The sequence below is a fragment of the Diplodia seriata genome (genome assembly GCF_021436955.1).
Source record: "Diplodia seriata strain FDS-637 chromosome Unknown scaffold_1, whole genome shotgun sequence".
In the NCBI taxonomy this organism is placed as follows: Eukaryota; Fungi; Ascomycota; class Dothideomycetes; order Botryosphaeriales; family Botryosphaeriaceae; genus Diplodia; species Diplodia seriata.
The window spans coordinates 4,675,941-4,690,897 of NW_027117308.1; the positions used below are offsets into that span (position 1 = coordinate 4,675,941).

At 57.6% G+C, this 14,957-nt stretch overlaps 3 protein-coding genes across 3 annotated transcripts; 1 reads left to right on the top strand and 2 right to left on the bottom strand.

The window, feature by feature from the left end:
- Positions 1 to 281: 281 nt before the first annotated feature.
- Positions 282 to 1,241, bottom strand: SLS55_001336 (uncharacterized protein; the record flags this gene model as incomplete). Its single annotated transcript, XM_066772831.1, has 1 exon — positions 282 to 1,241. The coding sequence occupies one exon, from the start codon at positions 1,239 to 1,241 to the stop codon at positions 282 to 284; it is 960 nt and encodes a 319-aa protein (XP_066638110.1).
- Positions 1,242 to 1,901: 660 nt separating this feature from the next.
- SLS55_001337 (uncharacterized protein) lies at positions 1,902 to 3,223 on the top strand (the record flags this gene model as incomplete). Its single annotated transcript, XM_066772832.1, has 3 exons — positions 1,902 to 1,910; positions 1,962 to 2,163; positions 2,214 to 3,223. 3 exons carry the CDS (start codon positions 1,902 to 1,904, stop codon positions 3,221 to 3,223), a joined length of 1,221 nt encoding a protein of 406 aa, XP_066638111.1.
- A 4,789-nt stretch (positions 3,224 to 8,012) lies between these two features.
- On the bottom strand, positions 8,013 to 9,551 carry SLS55_001338 (uncharacterized protein; the record flags this gene model as incomplete). Its single annotated transcript, XM_066772833.1, has 2 exons — positions 8,013 to 9,332; positions 9,546 to 9,551. The coding sequence occupies 2 exons, from the start codon at positions 9,549 to 9,551 to the stop codon at positions 8,013 to 8,015; spliced, it is 1,326 nt and encodes a 441-aa protein (XP_066638112.1).
- Positions 9,552 to 14,957: the final 5,406 nt, after the last annotated feature.

A 14,957-nucleotide genomic window follows, 5' to 3' on the forward strand; every position in this document is an offset into this window, starting at 1 on the left:
GGAAACATCTCGGGGGCCTTGGGCCTCGGGTTTTCGCCAAAATACGCATGCTTGAGGACGGATGCGGCGTCGGGGCGGGAGGCGGGGTTGAGGGCGAGGAGGGAGGACAGCAGGTCGACGCCGGCGGCGGTGAGGAAGGGGAATTTGGCGCGGAGGAGGGAGGTGGTGCTGTGTGGGTCCGGGGTGCGCGGGAGGCGGAGGGAGGAGGTGTTGGGGAGGCGGTGGAAGGACGGCCAGGATGTGGTGGTGGGGAGGCCGCAGAGTTTGAAGATCTGCTGGGGTTAGATGATGCGGGGGAGGGGGAGGGGCAGACGTGCCTTGTATAGCTCGTCGACTTCGTTGGCGCCTTGGAGGAGGGGCTCCTTGGTGAGCAGCTCGCCGAAGATGCAGCCGAGGCTCCACATGTCGATGGCGCCGTCGTACTCTTTGGCGCCGAGGAGCAGCTCGGGCGCGCGGTACCACAGCGTCACGACCAGCTGGGTGAGGTCGGGCGGGGGCGGGTCGCCGACGTGGCGGGCCATGCCGAAGTCGGCGATCTTGATCTCGCCGCGGTTGTTCATGAGGATATTGGAGGTTTTGAGGTCGCGGTGCAGGATCCAGCGGTCGTGCAGGAAGCCGACGGCCGACGTCAGCTGCAGCATCAGCGTCTTGACCTCGGACGGCAGGAAGGGCTCGGCCATGTCCTCCTGCAGCGTCTTGAGGTCGTGCTCGAGGAAGTCCATGACCAGGAAGACGTCGTTGAGCGTGTCGCCCACCACGACCTCGCGCAGGCCGACGATGTGGCGGTGCGCGCGCGCCTCCTTCAGCGTCTGGATCTCGCGCAGCGCGGTGACGGGGAAGCCGTCGGTCGGATTGTCCATCTTCAGCTTCTTGAGCGCGACGACGGCGCCCGTGGCCGCCTCGCGCGCGCGCGACACCCAGCCGTACGAGCCCTCCTCGATGTGGTTCAGCCGCTCGAAGTTGTCGACGCGGCGGCATGGGCCCCAGCCGGGCGCGGCGAAGCGCAGCAGCCGCCGCGGGCTGTCGCCGTCCTTGGGCGACGCCACCCGCTGCCGCTTGGCTGGCCGGTCCTGGCCGTCTTCCTGCTGTTGCTTGCGGCGTTCCTCGGCGGCGCGGGCCTGGTCCTCGAGCTTGCGCTGCTTGTCGGCCTTCTGGCGCTTCTTTTCCTCCTTTTCGCGCCTGCGCTGGGCCTCGATCTCGGCGTCCTCGTCCGCGTCGGCCCATCGCGACTGGCCGGCCATGGCGGATTGAGCGGGTGGGAACGAGCGTGTGCGGATGGCGGGGGTGTGTTGGCGACGATGATGGCGGCGGAGGTGGTGCGGAGGAGCTCGTCCCGCGCCGCCGGAAATTTCCCAAGCTCCAACCCACCATCCGCCGTCTCCGTCGCCATGCGCTCCGCTTCCCCGCCACCATGCGCATACCCACAAGACTACCGTCCAGCCTCCTGAGTCGCACTGTATCACGCCAGCTGCGCGCGCCGCGAACGACTTGTCTCGGCGCAAGATGGTCGTCCACCAGCTCGCCGAATGAGGGCCGCCAGTGGTCGACGCCGCTGGCGAAGACCTTGACCGAAGCTATTACAGTAAGTGCTGCGCCTCGATTCCCGCCCTGCGGCATCATGCGAGAGAGCTGACGGCCGACAGACCACCGGCCCCGTCCCCGTGGCAGCGTACATGCGCCAGGTCCTCACCGCGCCCGACAGCGGCTACTACACGTCGCGACCCGACGGCGGCGACCAATTCGGCCAGAAGGGCGACTTCATCACCTCGCCCGAGATCTCGCAGATATTTGGAGAGCTTGTCGGGTTGTGGTTTGTCGCCGAATGGATGCTCCAGGGCAGGAAGAGCTCTGGCGTGCAGCTGATTGAGGTTGGCCCGGGAAGAGGCACCTTGATGGACGACATGCTGCGGGTACTGCTCAATTGATCCACACACGGTGACCGCCGAAGCTCACAATGATAGGCCATCCGGAACTTCAAGTCAATGTCTTCCGCAATCGAGACCGTCTACCTCATCGAAGCCAGCCCGACCCTGCGCGCTGCCCAGCACAAGCTGCTCTGCGCCGATGCTCCGCTGAGGGAAACGGACATCGGCCACGAAAGCACCAGCAAGTACTCCAACCTCAAAATAATCTGGTCCGAGGACATCCGTCTCGTCCCCAAGGGTACGTCCACCTCTGCACCCACAAAACGCATACTCACCACCCCCGCCCAGACGTCACCAAAACCCCCTTCATCGTCGCCCACGAATTCTTCGACGCCCTCCCCATCCACATCTTCGAAAGCGTCGCCCCACCACCCCCCGCGAGCTCCTCATCCACCCCCGATCCGGGCACCGTCCCCGCCGCCGACCTCACCAACCCGGCCTCCATCGCCGCCGCCGTCGCCGCCGCCCAAAAAGCCCCGAAACAACAACCCAAAACCAACCAATGGCACGAGCTCCTCGTCTCCCCCGTGCCGCCCGGCTCCACCCACGCCTCGCTCAACACGCCTTCGTCCCTGCGCGCCGCCACGCCCGTCCCGGACTTCCAGCTCACCCGCAGCAAGGCCCCGACGCCGCACAGCACGTACCTGCCGCACACGTCGGCCCGCTACGCCGCGCTCCTGCGCACCCCCGGTTCCGTCATCGAGATCTCGCCCGAGTCCCTCAGCTACGTTGCGGACTTTGCTCAGCGCATCGGCGGAGCGCCACTACTCGCCTCCTCCCCGCAGAAAAAGGCATTCGGTTCCGTCGCGGAGGGCGAAGAGGCAGAAGAGGTAGAACGGAGCACGAAACCCTCGCCGAGCGGCGCCGCCCTCGTCCTCGACTACGGCCCGCGCGACACGGTCCCGACGAACTCGCTGCGCGGCATCCGCAAGCACCAACCCGTCTCGCCGTTCGCCCTGCCCGGCATGGTCGATGTCAGTGCCGATGTAGACTTCACGGCGCTGGCGCACGCGGCGATCGGGGCCAGTCCGCGGGTGGAGGTGCACGGGCCGGTCGAGCAGGCGGCGTTTCTGGAGCAGATGGGGTTGAGGGAGAGGGCGGGGGTGTTGGTGAGGAAGGCCAAGGCGGGGGAGGACGGGGACGGGTTTAAGGAGAGGGTCGAGAAGGCGGCGGGGAGGTTGGTGGATAGGGGACCGGGGGGCATGGGGAGGTTGTATAAGGCGTTGGCTATTGTGCCGCATGACCCTGAGAAGCCGGGGAGGAGGCCTGTTGGGTTTGGTGGGGATGTGGGGGTTTGATGAGGGTGGTGGAGGTGAGGGGGGGAGGAGGGGGGAGGGAGGGTGGTTGGACTGTGGCGCGTTTTGGGGGGCGGGTCTGAGGTTGGTGGAGATGGACGGGGGGCTGTGGAATGTGGCCGGCCGTGTCACGGGGTCTTGTAGGTATGCTGACATGTTGGCATTCTCCGCGCTTTCTGTGTGTTGTGTGTATAAGAAGGATGAACTCTGGATCTTCTGGACCACAAGCAAGCGTCTCTGTCATGTCTGTGACAGCTGCGCATTATGCTAAACACCTTTACCTAAGAATTCGACTGCGTGTGCCTCCCTCCTGCCCGCGTACCCACGCCCGTTTCCGGCAGCGCCCGTAACACCACCTACCTCCCCTCCTTTCTCATCGCCAACACTCGATGGTGCATGCCGCCATCTCGCCGGAATGCTGCTGCGCAGCATTACACAACTCTGATGGCAAGCTCGGACGCGACTGATGCCTCGGGCGAGGTCTCAATCGTGTGATGTGTTCCGCGAAGGAAAGAGTCGACGTTCTTTTCTGCTCTTGAAGAGACCCGCAGTGTAGTGATAGGTGAGTCTTTGCCGCACAGACAAGACGTTGCAAGCGTGATGGACTTCCCCGAGGCTCTCGGGTCGACCGCCTTTTGTAGAGGCTGTGCGGCAAGAGGCAGCGGCTTCCCCCCAACCAACGGAGGCGGGGTCACACGGCCATACGACCGCATGCAGTGTTGTATGCGTGATTTTTTGTCTTTTGCTGGGCGAGGCACGTGGGGCCAGGCGAGGCCTGGGGGATTTAAAGACGGGCTTGGTTGGGGGTTTGGGGTTCTTCTTCCTCGTTGTATGTACATACTGCGGCTGTGTCTTGCAGAAAACTGGAAACTTTTCGAAAAGTTTTCACTCGTCCTTCCCTGTAGTGGGAAGGGTCACTTCGATACTTTGACTCTTATTTGTCTTGGTGGTTGCCCGTGTCTCTTCTCTACAGCGGCATCAAGGACTGTGAGGAAGCAGTATCGAGATCATGGGTTGATGATGCTGCTGCATCATGCGTATCTGCTGTAGATCATCATCGGTGGCTTTTGACGCTTACTGCGTCACAGTGGTAGCTTGTGGCGTGCGGAAATGAGCTAACCACCAAACGGAACGACCAGTTCGAAAATCTGTCCAGTGATGCCAGAGGAAAGTGAGAAATTCATCGTTGAAGATTGACTGTAACCAGAATTTTAGCGTGGTTATGTTGCAGTAAACATTCCCTTCGAACAATTTTTATAACGGTTCTGCGGTCTCCGCTCGGATGAGGTCACACGGGCGTTCACTTCCTCCTCTTCACATGACACTTTAGCGGCCACCTTACGCACTGTTCCAAGGCAGACAAGGTTGGCGTGTCCATTCAGCAGCCATGTTTGCCAGATTCGAGCTATTGCGTGCTCAAAGCATGGGTCACGCGCGCTCGTTGTTTTGCTTGGCTGCAGCTGTCGTTCGTACCAGCTTTCTGATCTCACGCCTGACGAGGATTTTGGACGCTTGATCTCGCCGTGTTCTTGCAGTAGGCCGATGATGGGGTATTTGAGACGCTGCTGCCGTTGCAAATATCGCGGTCCTGGAGTACAAGAAGAGAACAATGAACGCGAAGGTGGTGTGGCTTTCGGCTCCGGCCGAGGTGTTATACCATGGGCTGCGGTGGTGGTTTCAGAGTCAGGTAGGCGAAAGGGAGAGCTTAGAAGTATGCTAGAAGTGATTGAGATTGCAAAGATTGAATATCATGAAGGGTTTTGCAAAAAGCTGGCCCAGGAACTACCGCGTGACGCCCTTCGGACCAGTGAATGGCCGGAAAGGAGGGTGGAAGGGCTCGAGATGCACTGGCCACTGGATAGCCAGCCAACTGCATATGGACCGATGATGAGGTGTGGGAGGACGGAAGTCAGATGTCCCCGCCGCCGACACATCATGGCCTTCCCAGCGCCAAAGAGAGCATTGCAAGAGCCAGATGAGGCGAGTCTAATGAGCCGGGCAACACTAAAGTTGGACAACGGCACATGGAAAGCGTGCGGAACAGTATGGACCAAACCATATCCCTCATTCACATCAAAGACAACGATTCGTCGGACGATCAAACTACCTCTTCCTCAACTCCCTCTTCCTCGGTTTACTCTTCCTCAATTTCTGGAACTGATCTTCGGAACTCTTCCACTTCCACTCGTTGAAAGCCGGACAGCGAGCGATATTGCCGGGCCACCATGAGCAGATCTTGCCTGTTCTCAAGAATGAAACCATCCAGGTTCGCTCCTCTATCGACTAGTAGCCCAGCAATGCGGTAATTCTTCTCCTCAAGTGCGCGTTCCAATGCGGTCTTGCCTGTGTTGTCTTGAGCATCGATAGGGGCGCCGTGGTCGAGAAGCATCCGAACAATTTCTTCTGCCTCACGATAACGATACCCACATTTGTATATTATATCACACAAAATGGTTCCCCCCTCAGCACAGACATCAGCTCCGTTGTCAAGAAGTATCTGAACAACTCCCTGTTTGCATGCCACACAAGCTGCGCGCAAAGCAGTCCCGTAAAACCCGCCTGGGGCATTGACGTCTGCGCCACGACTGAGTAGCATTTGAACGATACTGCAGTTGCCCCTCCAAACGGCATCTTGCAAAGCGGTTCCAGTCGGGCTTTTTGTGGAATTGACATCGGCTCCCTTATCGAGCAGCATCTGTGCTATAGCCTGACGGCTCTCCTCCGTGCCAGGGATGCTGTAGCAATTAAAATACAGGGGATCTGGACCTCCAGCGCGTCCTGTATCATTTGGATCAGCCCCATATCTAAGCAGCATCCGGACGATGCTCTCATCGTTCCGCTTGCATGCAGCCTGTAAGGCGGTTCCAGGCTCGTCAGGGGGTATGCTGCCAATGTTGGGGCCAGATTGCGGAAGCCATTGCGAGTCGAGAAGGGTTCTTTTGTAAAATGAGCCGCCAGATTCTACAGCCATCAAGAATCCTTCGAAACCCGCTCTCTCATTTGCATCGACGCCTTCGCGCAACAAGCGCTCGACTGTCTTCTCGAGTCCCAGGTAGGAAGCAACATACAGGGGAGGACCTGCATAGGAAGTAACATACAGGGGAGGACATGCATAAGGACGTATTGTAAGGGCCCAATCTCTCCCAAATAACTTGAATGGGTTCTTTTGTAGTTCTGATGCATTATACATCAGGAACTTGAAGATGATATCAAAGGCTGCTTCTTCAACTTGTTCAGCAACAGTGGTCCAAGTCTCAAACCACCTTTCCGCGAAAGTTGGAAGACGGCCCTCTTTCGTGGTATCGGAGAGTATTGTCCCAATGTATGCAAGAGATACTGCAACGACGTTCATCTTGGACGAGGTCGCGTCGAGAATCGACGGCTTGATCGGTGTTGGCTTTGAGGAGATAAGGTAATCCCGGACGGATGAATGCGAGATTTGGAGGAAGGGTTCAATTTGATGGAGGAAGGGTCCAATTTCATCGTCGTACATCAACTCAGGGTTTGGATACACTTCGATCAGACTAGGAATCAAACTCGACAAGGGTTCCAAATCTGTCATTCTTGTGCCGTAATCAATCTGCCGACCAGGAGGAGCTTGAAGGTTAACGCCCGTTACTTCAAGAGCTCCCTCTACCCCCAATTCATCGCCATAGAACAGCAAGAACTCTAGGATTCGAAGGGCATCGTTTTTGTGCTCGATAGGTACGCCATTAAGGCTTCTGTCATATGTCTCATGTAGCCCTTTCGGTAAAGTAGCAAGTGCATGTTCGATCGCCGAAACAGAGGCAAGTTTCCCGATGGCGTCGAGTTGCAGGGACACCCAACGAAACCTGTAAAGATCGGGTGGTTAGTCCGGGCAAATCAGCGAAGAGGTTGGAGATTCCTTACATGGTGCCCGCTTCAGCGGTAAGCTTTTCCTCTATGACCTCCAGGATGGGTTTGTCCTTTGCTTGTGTTCTGTCATTCCGCCATCTATTGAACGTTCGATCCGTAGTAAGGCGCGTTTGAATGTATCTGACAATATCTGCTTTGACCCCCGCTGTGACTTGGTTCAGGGACAATCCGTTCAGTGACAAATTCGGTGAGTGGAGCCACTTTATTATGTCTTGCTGATCGCTCCGGCTCGTCATGATGATACGACACTTGTTGTTTTCAGTCCGGGCATGCACGGTTAGTCCATGCAACCACTTCAGCAGCTCTTTCTTTCCTTTCTCTCCACATTCGTCAAGTGCATCGAGAACGATCTGGACTTGATTTGTCTGCTGCACCATCTGACCGAAGGTCTCTGCCAAACTTTCCGCTGATGGACGTGAGTTCTGCTTGGAAGAATACAGCCGGTGTAGCGGACCCTTTGGTCCTTGCGGCGAAGAGTAGAGTTGCCAGACGAGGGAAGAAAGAGCGTCGACAAATGTGTATTCCTTGCGGAAATCGAAGAAGAAGTAAAGGCAGCTCTCTTCACCAAGCTCGTGGATGATTGTAGAAGAAAGCACCGTCTTGCCACAACCAGAAGGTCCATACAACCACAAGTGATTGGGATTACGTGACTGCCAGCCAATGTAGGCTTTATGCTCGAAAAGCCAGGTGTTCGTCTTGTTGTGGTCTCCACGAGATTCTTTGGTCTGGCTGAGGTAAACAGTTTGGTCTGACGGTCTCAGCCAATTCTCTATTTTCCTGTCCCGTTCTCCCTCGGATATAAGGTGAACTCCAGCTTTGACGTCCTGAACATCTTCAATAAGTCAGAGAAGCTCATATGCCAGAACGAAGATTCATTATAAGAGGGAAACGACGACTAACCCTGGCGAACTTCCCGAATGACTCCGATAACCTCCCTGGCCTCTCTCGATGAGTGTACTTGAACCGGTTTGAGCACCTCAAGCAGCTTCTTCGCATATGCAGCAGCAGTCAATGCAGCATAGTCCTGCCACTTATCATTCTTATGGGCATCGGCATAATCGCTGATGCCTCTGATGACCAAGCAGGGGAAATTGTCCATGAGGCCAGCCGCTTCCATCTCGAAGCAAAGACACTCGCCGCCAGAGGTGTTCTGCTTCAGCCAGCTTGTTAGCTCATCTCTCGCTCTGGCATCTTTCATGACCTTGTTGCCCGACGCGATCAGGCCATAATGGATCCGCGGGACCGCCGGCTCCTCCCGCCTTGCGCGCTTGACAACCGCAAAGTCGCGCAAGAACCGGAACGGGAGGAAGCCAAAGATCCACCACGAAGCGCCTGAACCACTGTACCAAGCCTTGAACAACGTATCCTCCTCCATCCCCTGATAAGCGTAGGTGCTGATACGGAATTTCGTCTTGATCTGCGCCGACGCCTGCTCGATCGCCACGGCCAAGGCCGCCATCTCGGTTTCGGCTTTGAAGTAGGAAACCGCGCTCAGCAGCGCCTGAGGCGGCCCGTTCAAGCTGCCGCACCGGCGAGTGCCACCGGACTCCTCCTTGCCGAGGTCGTATTGGACGACGCCGGCGGTCGTTCCCGACCCAGAGGGCGCGCTCACGACGACGTCGCCGAGCCGGACGTCCGTGTATTTCCCGCCGACCCAGGGAACGCCGCCGCCGATGCCGACCATGAGGCCGAACCGGATGGAGGGCACGGCGCTGACCATTTGCGTCGCCACGTGCGAGGCGATGTTCGTCCCGACTCGGCCCATGGGGAACGTCACGACGACGACGTTGTGCTGGCCCGCGCGGCCCCAGACGTAGTGGTTGATGTCGTCGGGCCGCGCGCTGAAGTCCGACGGCTCGTTGTGCCGCTCGTCGAGGGTGGCGATGGCCGCGCGGAACTCCCGGTCTAGTGCGGTGACCAGGCCGATTGTGTAGTCGTCCTTTTGGAACGTTTTCCGCGTCTCTGGTGCGGCGGGTGCTGAGGCTGGTGGGTCGGGCTTTCTAATGCCGTCAAAGAGTCGGACTATCGCTCCGGCATCCGCGTCTGATCCCAAGGCTGAATGCTCATGTGTGCCGTTACGGTTGTGGCTGGAATGAGGTAAGAAGGGACGGATGAAGTGGATGCCGAGAGCGAGTAGCCCGATGAGGGCCAAGGTCTGCTGTAGATACCCTGCAAGTTCTGCAAAGCCCATGATAACAAGGACGAGTCTGGCGTGCTGGAAGGTCCGTACGGCGCCTCCTGTGGCGTATGGGGAAAATGAGCGTAAGCAGTGTTGCCGCGCGAGCCAGATTACAGACAGACAGGATGACCAGATGGCGTTCAATTGACAAATGGGAATGGTGTGAGAAGAGATGAAAACAACGGGACGGCAGGCTGAGATCTGGAGAAGCGGGAGGTTCACGGTCAACAGCATATTCTCGGCCCCCACTTCCATGATTCAAAGCCCCACGTCACACGCCAAGGGTAGACTTGTACGTTTGCGAAACCTGGCACGTGAACGGGCAAGACCATCTTACAGCGAATGGCTAGTGTGAAATTTCTGACGATGGATTCTGAACTTGCGTGGCGGCCATGATAGGTCAGAACCGAGGGTTTACGCTCCTCTTGGCGATACGGCATGCAGCTTTCTAGTAAGAAAGCAACTTCGCTCTGGCGATCGGCACCTGTACATACATAAATTTGCGCATAGGCCCCACTCTTATCAGCCGCAGTCCGCGTGTAAGCCTCATTCCCGAAAGACTTCCAGCGAACAAATATCAGACCTTACTACTACGTCTTTCAGCCGTTATTGTAACTGCTTATCTGCTTTGCAGACCTCTCCAACCGACAGACCAAACCGCCAACCCCCTCTTTCCAGCAACATAGCATGCACACACACAAATGGCATTGGAAGCTCTTTTACTCTTCAGGGACGATACGGCAGTGCCATGTCCTTCAACTGGCTCTCGAATCCCCCTCCTTCTCCGAGCGCTTTTGCACGATCGTCAGCTCTCCCAATTGGAACGCAACCCCTCAGTCTCTGACTATGGGGATTTTGAATGTGTCGGAGAGGAGCTTAGCGTTGATCCGCCAACATCATTTTGCAAGCCCTGCAGAGACTTCTTGTCCAGAGACTTGAAGAGCATGCTGACGGAGTTCCATGATGACATATCAGGAGAACTTGTCTTGCTTCCGCACCACACGGACTTACTTGAGTTTTTGGATTGCTGCCACAGTTCCAGGGGTAGCTGCCATCTTTGCCAGCTTTTCTGGCAATCTCTCCGGGCGGAGATGTTGGAGTACAGAAAGGGCAACGGGACTTGGTCGTGCGAGTGGCAGAAACAAGAGCTACGAATCGGTCCAAGTCCAATCGGTTCAAGAGACGGGGAATCCTTTTCCCTTTTTCTACCTGCCAGCTGTCTAGCACCCACACTAGATATCAAGAGTCAGTATGGTTTCATTATCATTGATATCACACCTGATTGACAACGTCAAAAGGTCTCCATCGAGCCAGGACCGAGACATTCGGCAAGAGGACCGACTCGGCCGAGACCTTTTCACAGATCAGGCGCTGGCTGGATTGCTGCACTCAACAGCACCCCAAGTGTCGAGTCCACCCGTCTCCCCACGAGTTTCCAACGCGACTTATAAAGATCGAGGGACCGCGTTTTCGCTTGACAACATTTGCCCAAGGCTCTCCGACTGCGTGCACGGAAGACTGTCGGTACACTGCTCTCAGCTACCGATGGGGCCCTATGGACTCGTTGAAGCTACGGGAAGGCACCGAGGCTGGAATGTTCAAAGGCCTTCCCATCGAGGAACTCCCGCAAACACTCCGAGATGCCTGCACCATCACCTCTCGCCTGGGGCTGCAATACATCTGGATCGACCGGCTATGCATCTTCCAGGACTCCGATGATGATTGGGCCAACGAAGCATCCAAGATGGCATGGGTGTATCGAAATGCGTATCTGGTCATCTCGGCGGCAGGGTCGTCAAACGAGCAGGACGGATGCTTTTGGACCCGGAACCGTCACCGGATTTCACCGCTGGAGCTCAAACGCAGTCCGTTCCCCGGGAGCAGCGTCGCCATAAGCGGCAAATCCATCGGAGACACTCACACGATGGGAAGGTTGGGTTGTTTGGCGGACCGCGCATGGGTCTATCAGGAACGGAACCTTCCGCGGCGGATACTGCACTTCGGGCGGGAACAGGTCTACTGGGAATGCATGACGGGCGAAGCGGACGAGGGCGTGCCTTCGCTCAGAGAGATCCCGTGGCAGGACGCAAAGCCTCTCACGAAGCCGGTGAGGGAGGCTTCGGAAGGCGGCAATATGGTCACGAACCACGCCGTTGCGGTATGGGAGAAGATTGTCTCTCAATACTCCGCACGACGCCTTACGTTCGAAAGCGACAAACTCCCTGCCTTGTCCGGACTGGCGCGAGAGATGCAGAGCTCGCCGGAAAACCAGTATCTCGCAGGCCTTTGGAGACAGTCGTTCCTGTTCGGCCTTTGCTGGCAATTGGCGCCGGTCACTCGGTATCGCAGCAGACGTCCAGCGACGTATCAAGCCCCGTCGTGGTCTTGGGCAAGCGTTATTGCGAGAGTTGAGCATCCACTGTCTGCCAGTTATTATCTGCCCATAACAAAGCACCTCGCAGCCTTCGAAGATGCCCAAGTGGAGCTGGCCAGTAAGAACCCATTTGGGCAAGTACGCAGCGGATGGGTTGCGCTGTCTGGCCACGTTCAACAAGTTCGGCTCGAATTTCCTCGCTTTGGCCTCCCTCGGATGTTGACAACTGACGGAAACAACATTGTTGGGACATCCGGGTCCTCTGCAAGCCTCGATATGCCTCGCGAACGGCCAGCCGATGGGATTGCCGTATACTGTCTTCCACTCCTCCATTCGAATATTGGTAACTGCGTCTACGGCCTCCTCTGTGTTTTGGATGGAATTGGCGAAGCTGATGGTGCCAGCCTCCAGGCGGCCGGGATCTCTTTCAGTCAAGACAATGTATACCGGAGGGTTGGGCTTGCAACAATGAGCGGTCAGCCGAGTTATACAGAGAATGTGAAAGATACAATTGCTTGGTTCTTAAAGGCTCCACGGCAGACTGTGGTTATAGTCTGAAAGAAGGAGGGAGATAGAGAATGGGTATCTCCCTATGAACAGCTCTTCATAGTCTGAAGAACCATCCTAGTGTATGCGAGGATTCGACGCGATAGGTTCACTCGTGACCGCAACGGAACGGCTTCCCACCGCGAAGAGGGGAAACAGAAAAAAAAAGCGTTCAACACGGCCTCATCATCCACTCACCTTCCACGCCGCACACGAACCACGGTTCAAGCTCCACATCAATCCAACCATCCCCCTCATCTCGCTCGCGAGCCCCCCACCCCCTGACTACCGCGTCCGGCCCCAAACACGAACCCCCCACGCAGCCTTCGCGAGCTCGCATGAAAATGCCCAGCCGGAGGTGTGTGTCCACGTGTACGCCAATCCCGTCCACGGCCGCCCCCTTCCAATCACCACCACCACCATTCTTACGAACCCTGAGACCCGGCGCTTCGATTGGCTGCTGCACAGCCCCCCCTCTCGATGACACGGCTGCCTCAGTCGTTTCGACGTCGTTCGCCAGCGATCGTTGGAATTTCCCTCTCGCAGAAGGAGAAGGAGTTGCCGAGCAGTTTCAGTAGGCGGGGAAAGGAAAAAAAAACAACGTCCCATCGTGACATCGAACTGCCACACCGTGGCGCCCGCAGCTGACGCAACAACGACGACGCCGAGACGTCCGCAACCCAACGCAACTGCCGAGCACCGAGACCAGCTTGATTCCGACCGAAGGAAGGGAGTCCGGAGAAAACGAGGGGAAAGGGGGGCCCCGCGTCGGATGTAACAGTCCGGATACCAACTTAACTTTTTTTTTTCTTGCTGCGAGGGCAAAAAAAAAAAGCCAGCGTTTAAAGGCGTATGTACGCGTTTTTCGTGTGTCTAGGGGCCCAGATAGTTCCACGAGCTTCTCGGCTCCACTCCCTCCCTCCCTCCTCGCTCAAACAAACAACGTCGGGGGTGGGGAGGCCATCCAGCCTCGGTATTCATCGACGGTTGCATTCATTCGCGTCCCCACGCTACGTTCTCGGCCGTTGGAAAGAGAGTTCGGGGGTTGGTCAGGCGGAATCTCGCGGGTGGGGTGGTGCCACGGCAAAACTGCGTTGCGGGTTGGTTGGTGGGGTCGGAAAATCTCCAACGACATTCGGGGGTCGAAAACGCATCTGAAGCAAAAAGCGTTCGTCGTCGTCTTCGTCACCTTTGGCCTAGAAGAGTCCATCAGCATGTCAGGCGGCAGCAACGGCCGCAAAATCGATGATGATGGCTGCTCTCCCGAGAAATTCGCAAAATTTCCGAAAAGTGTCGAGGCAACCGGAGCCGGTTTGATTTTCTTGCCGTCTGAGACTCTCGTGGTCGCAACGGTTGCGATTGGGGATAATCCGTTTCTCCGACGCAACGACTGGCGTCTGAGGGGGGGCCCCGTCCCCACGGTGGGACGGAGAAATCGGAGAAGAGTGTGGACATGGTGGTACGACGACGGCTGGGCGGTTTTGTTCGGCTGGCAGAAGTGAGTATGTCGTGCCGGCCGGGACCTAGGCGGGGGTGCACGGCGAAACCGCGTGTTGTCGTCACACGCTTCGTGGCTGGCGATGTTTGCATGCGCGTCCAGAACATCAGGTGTTGGTGGCCGTGGAAGAGCTGCTGTCTCAGAAGCGTATCGAGGCGTCGCGTTGGCTCTGCGTGCTCGGCGGGTTAGTTGGGACGCAGCAATCACGTCCTGCATGGCGGAGAGGAAATGGTCAGGAAAGGGGGGCGAGAAGTCAAGCGGCATGAAAGGTCGACCTCATTCTCCGAGGCTCCATGGTCTCGCATAACTGAAGACCCCGACGACGTTTGCTCGCCGGGGTCCTGAGAGATTGGTGGGAGGCCGACTCGAGGCCGGAAAGGTTTCGTTTTTCAAACTCTCTCGGCGGGCTGGCTCGCGTGTGCATAGCAAGGTTTCCAAACAATCACGGAAACAGACTGGATTCTGATATATGAAGGACGCGATCGAAGATTCTCCGGTGTCGCCGATCGAGCGGGGGAGCAACGCGGCAGTCCTGAGCGCATGAAAGAGGCCCGTCGGACGGAGGCCTGTTGAATCTCGCTAACGCGTCGACACGGCAGCGCGGGCAGCGAAGCAGAAACACAGCCCCAAGGCAGCCCGCGAGGTTGAGGTGATGAATCGATTGTTTTCAGGCCGCTCGGCGAGGCAGCGCGGAGAAACTTTTGCTGGCGGGGCGGCGCATGACTGGCTATTCCTGAGATTTGGCGCCCCAAACGTCGATGTTTGCAAATTTCGAAGTGTTGTGGGTGTCGCGGGAGCCGAAACACGGCAAACGGCAGCAGCGAGGTTGCACCGCTAAGTAAGACGTGTCAGCGTCAAGGGCCGCGGCTGCAGGCTTCAGGAGGCAAGGCACGAGGCTCAGCCACCGCAGAAGCGCTCGCGGGTACCGCAGTGGCGGCTATACCGCCTGTCTCTTCTGCGTGAAGAAGGATGGGGGATTCTGACCGGTGTCTCCACAGTGCCACGTCGAAGCACCACCGCAGTCGTACCAACCGCTTTCCCGCCCCCGGACTGAAACGCGCAAACACCACACCGCTCCGGTCGATCTCCCTTGTGCTGTCGAGGACAATTGCTGATCTGGCCCGCCGCGCTCCCTGCTTCCCTCCCGAACACCCCACGGCCAAGCGCACAAACTTGCATAACGCTGCTTCCCCTGGTGCGGCGACCATGGCTGCCAGCGCACAGGTTCCCGCCGCCGCGATGC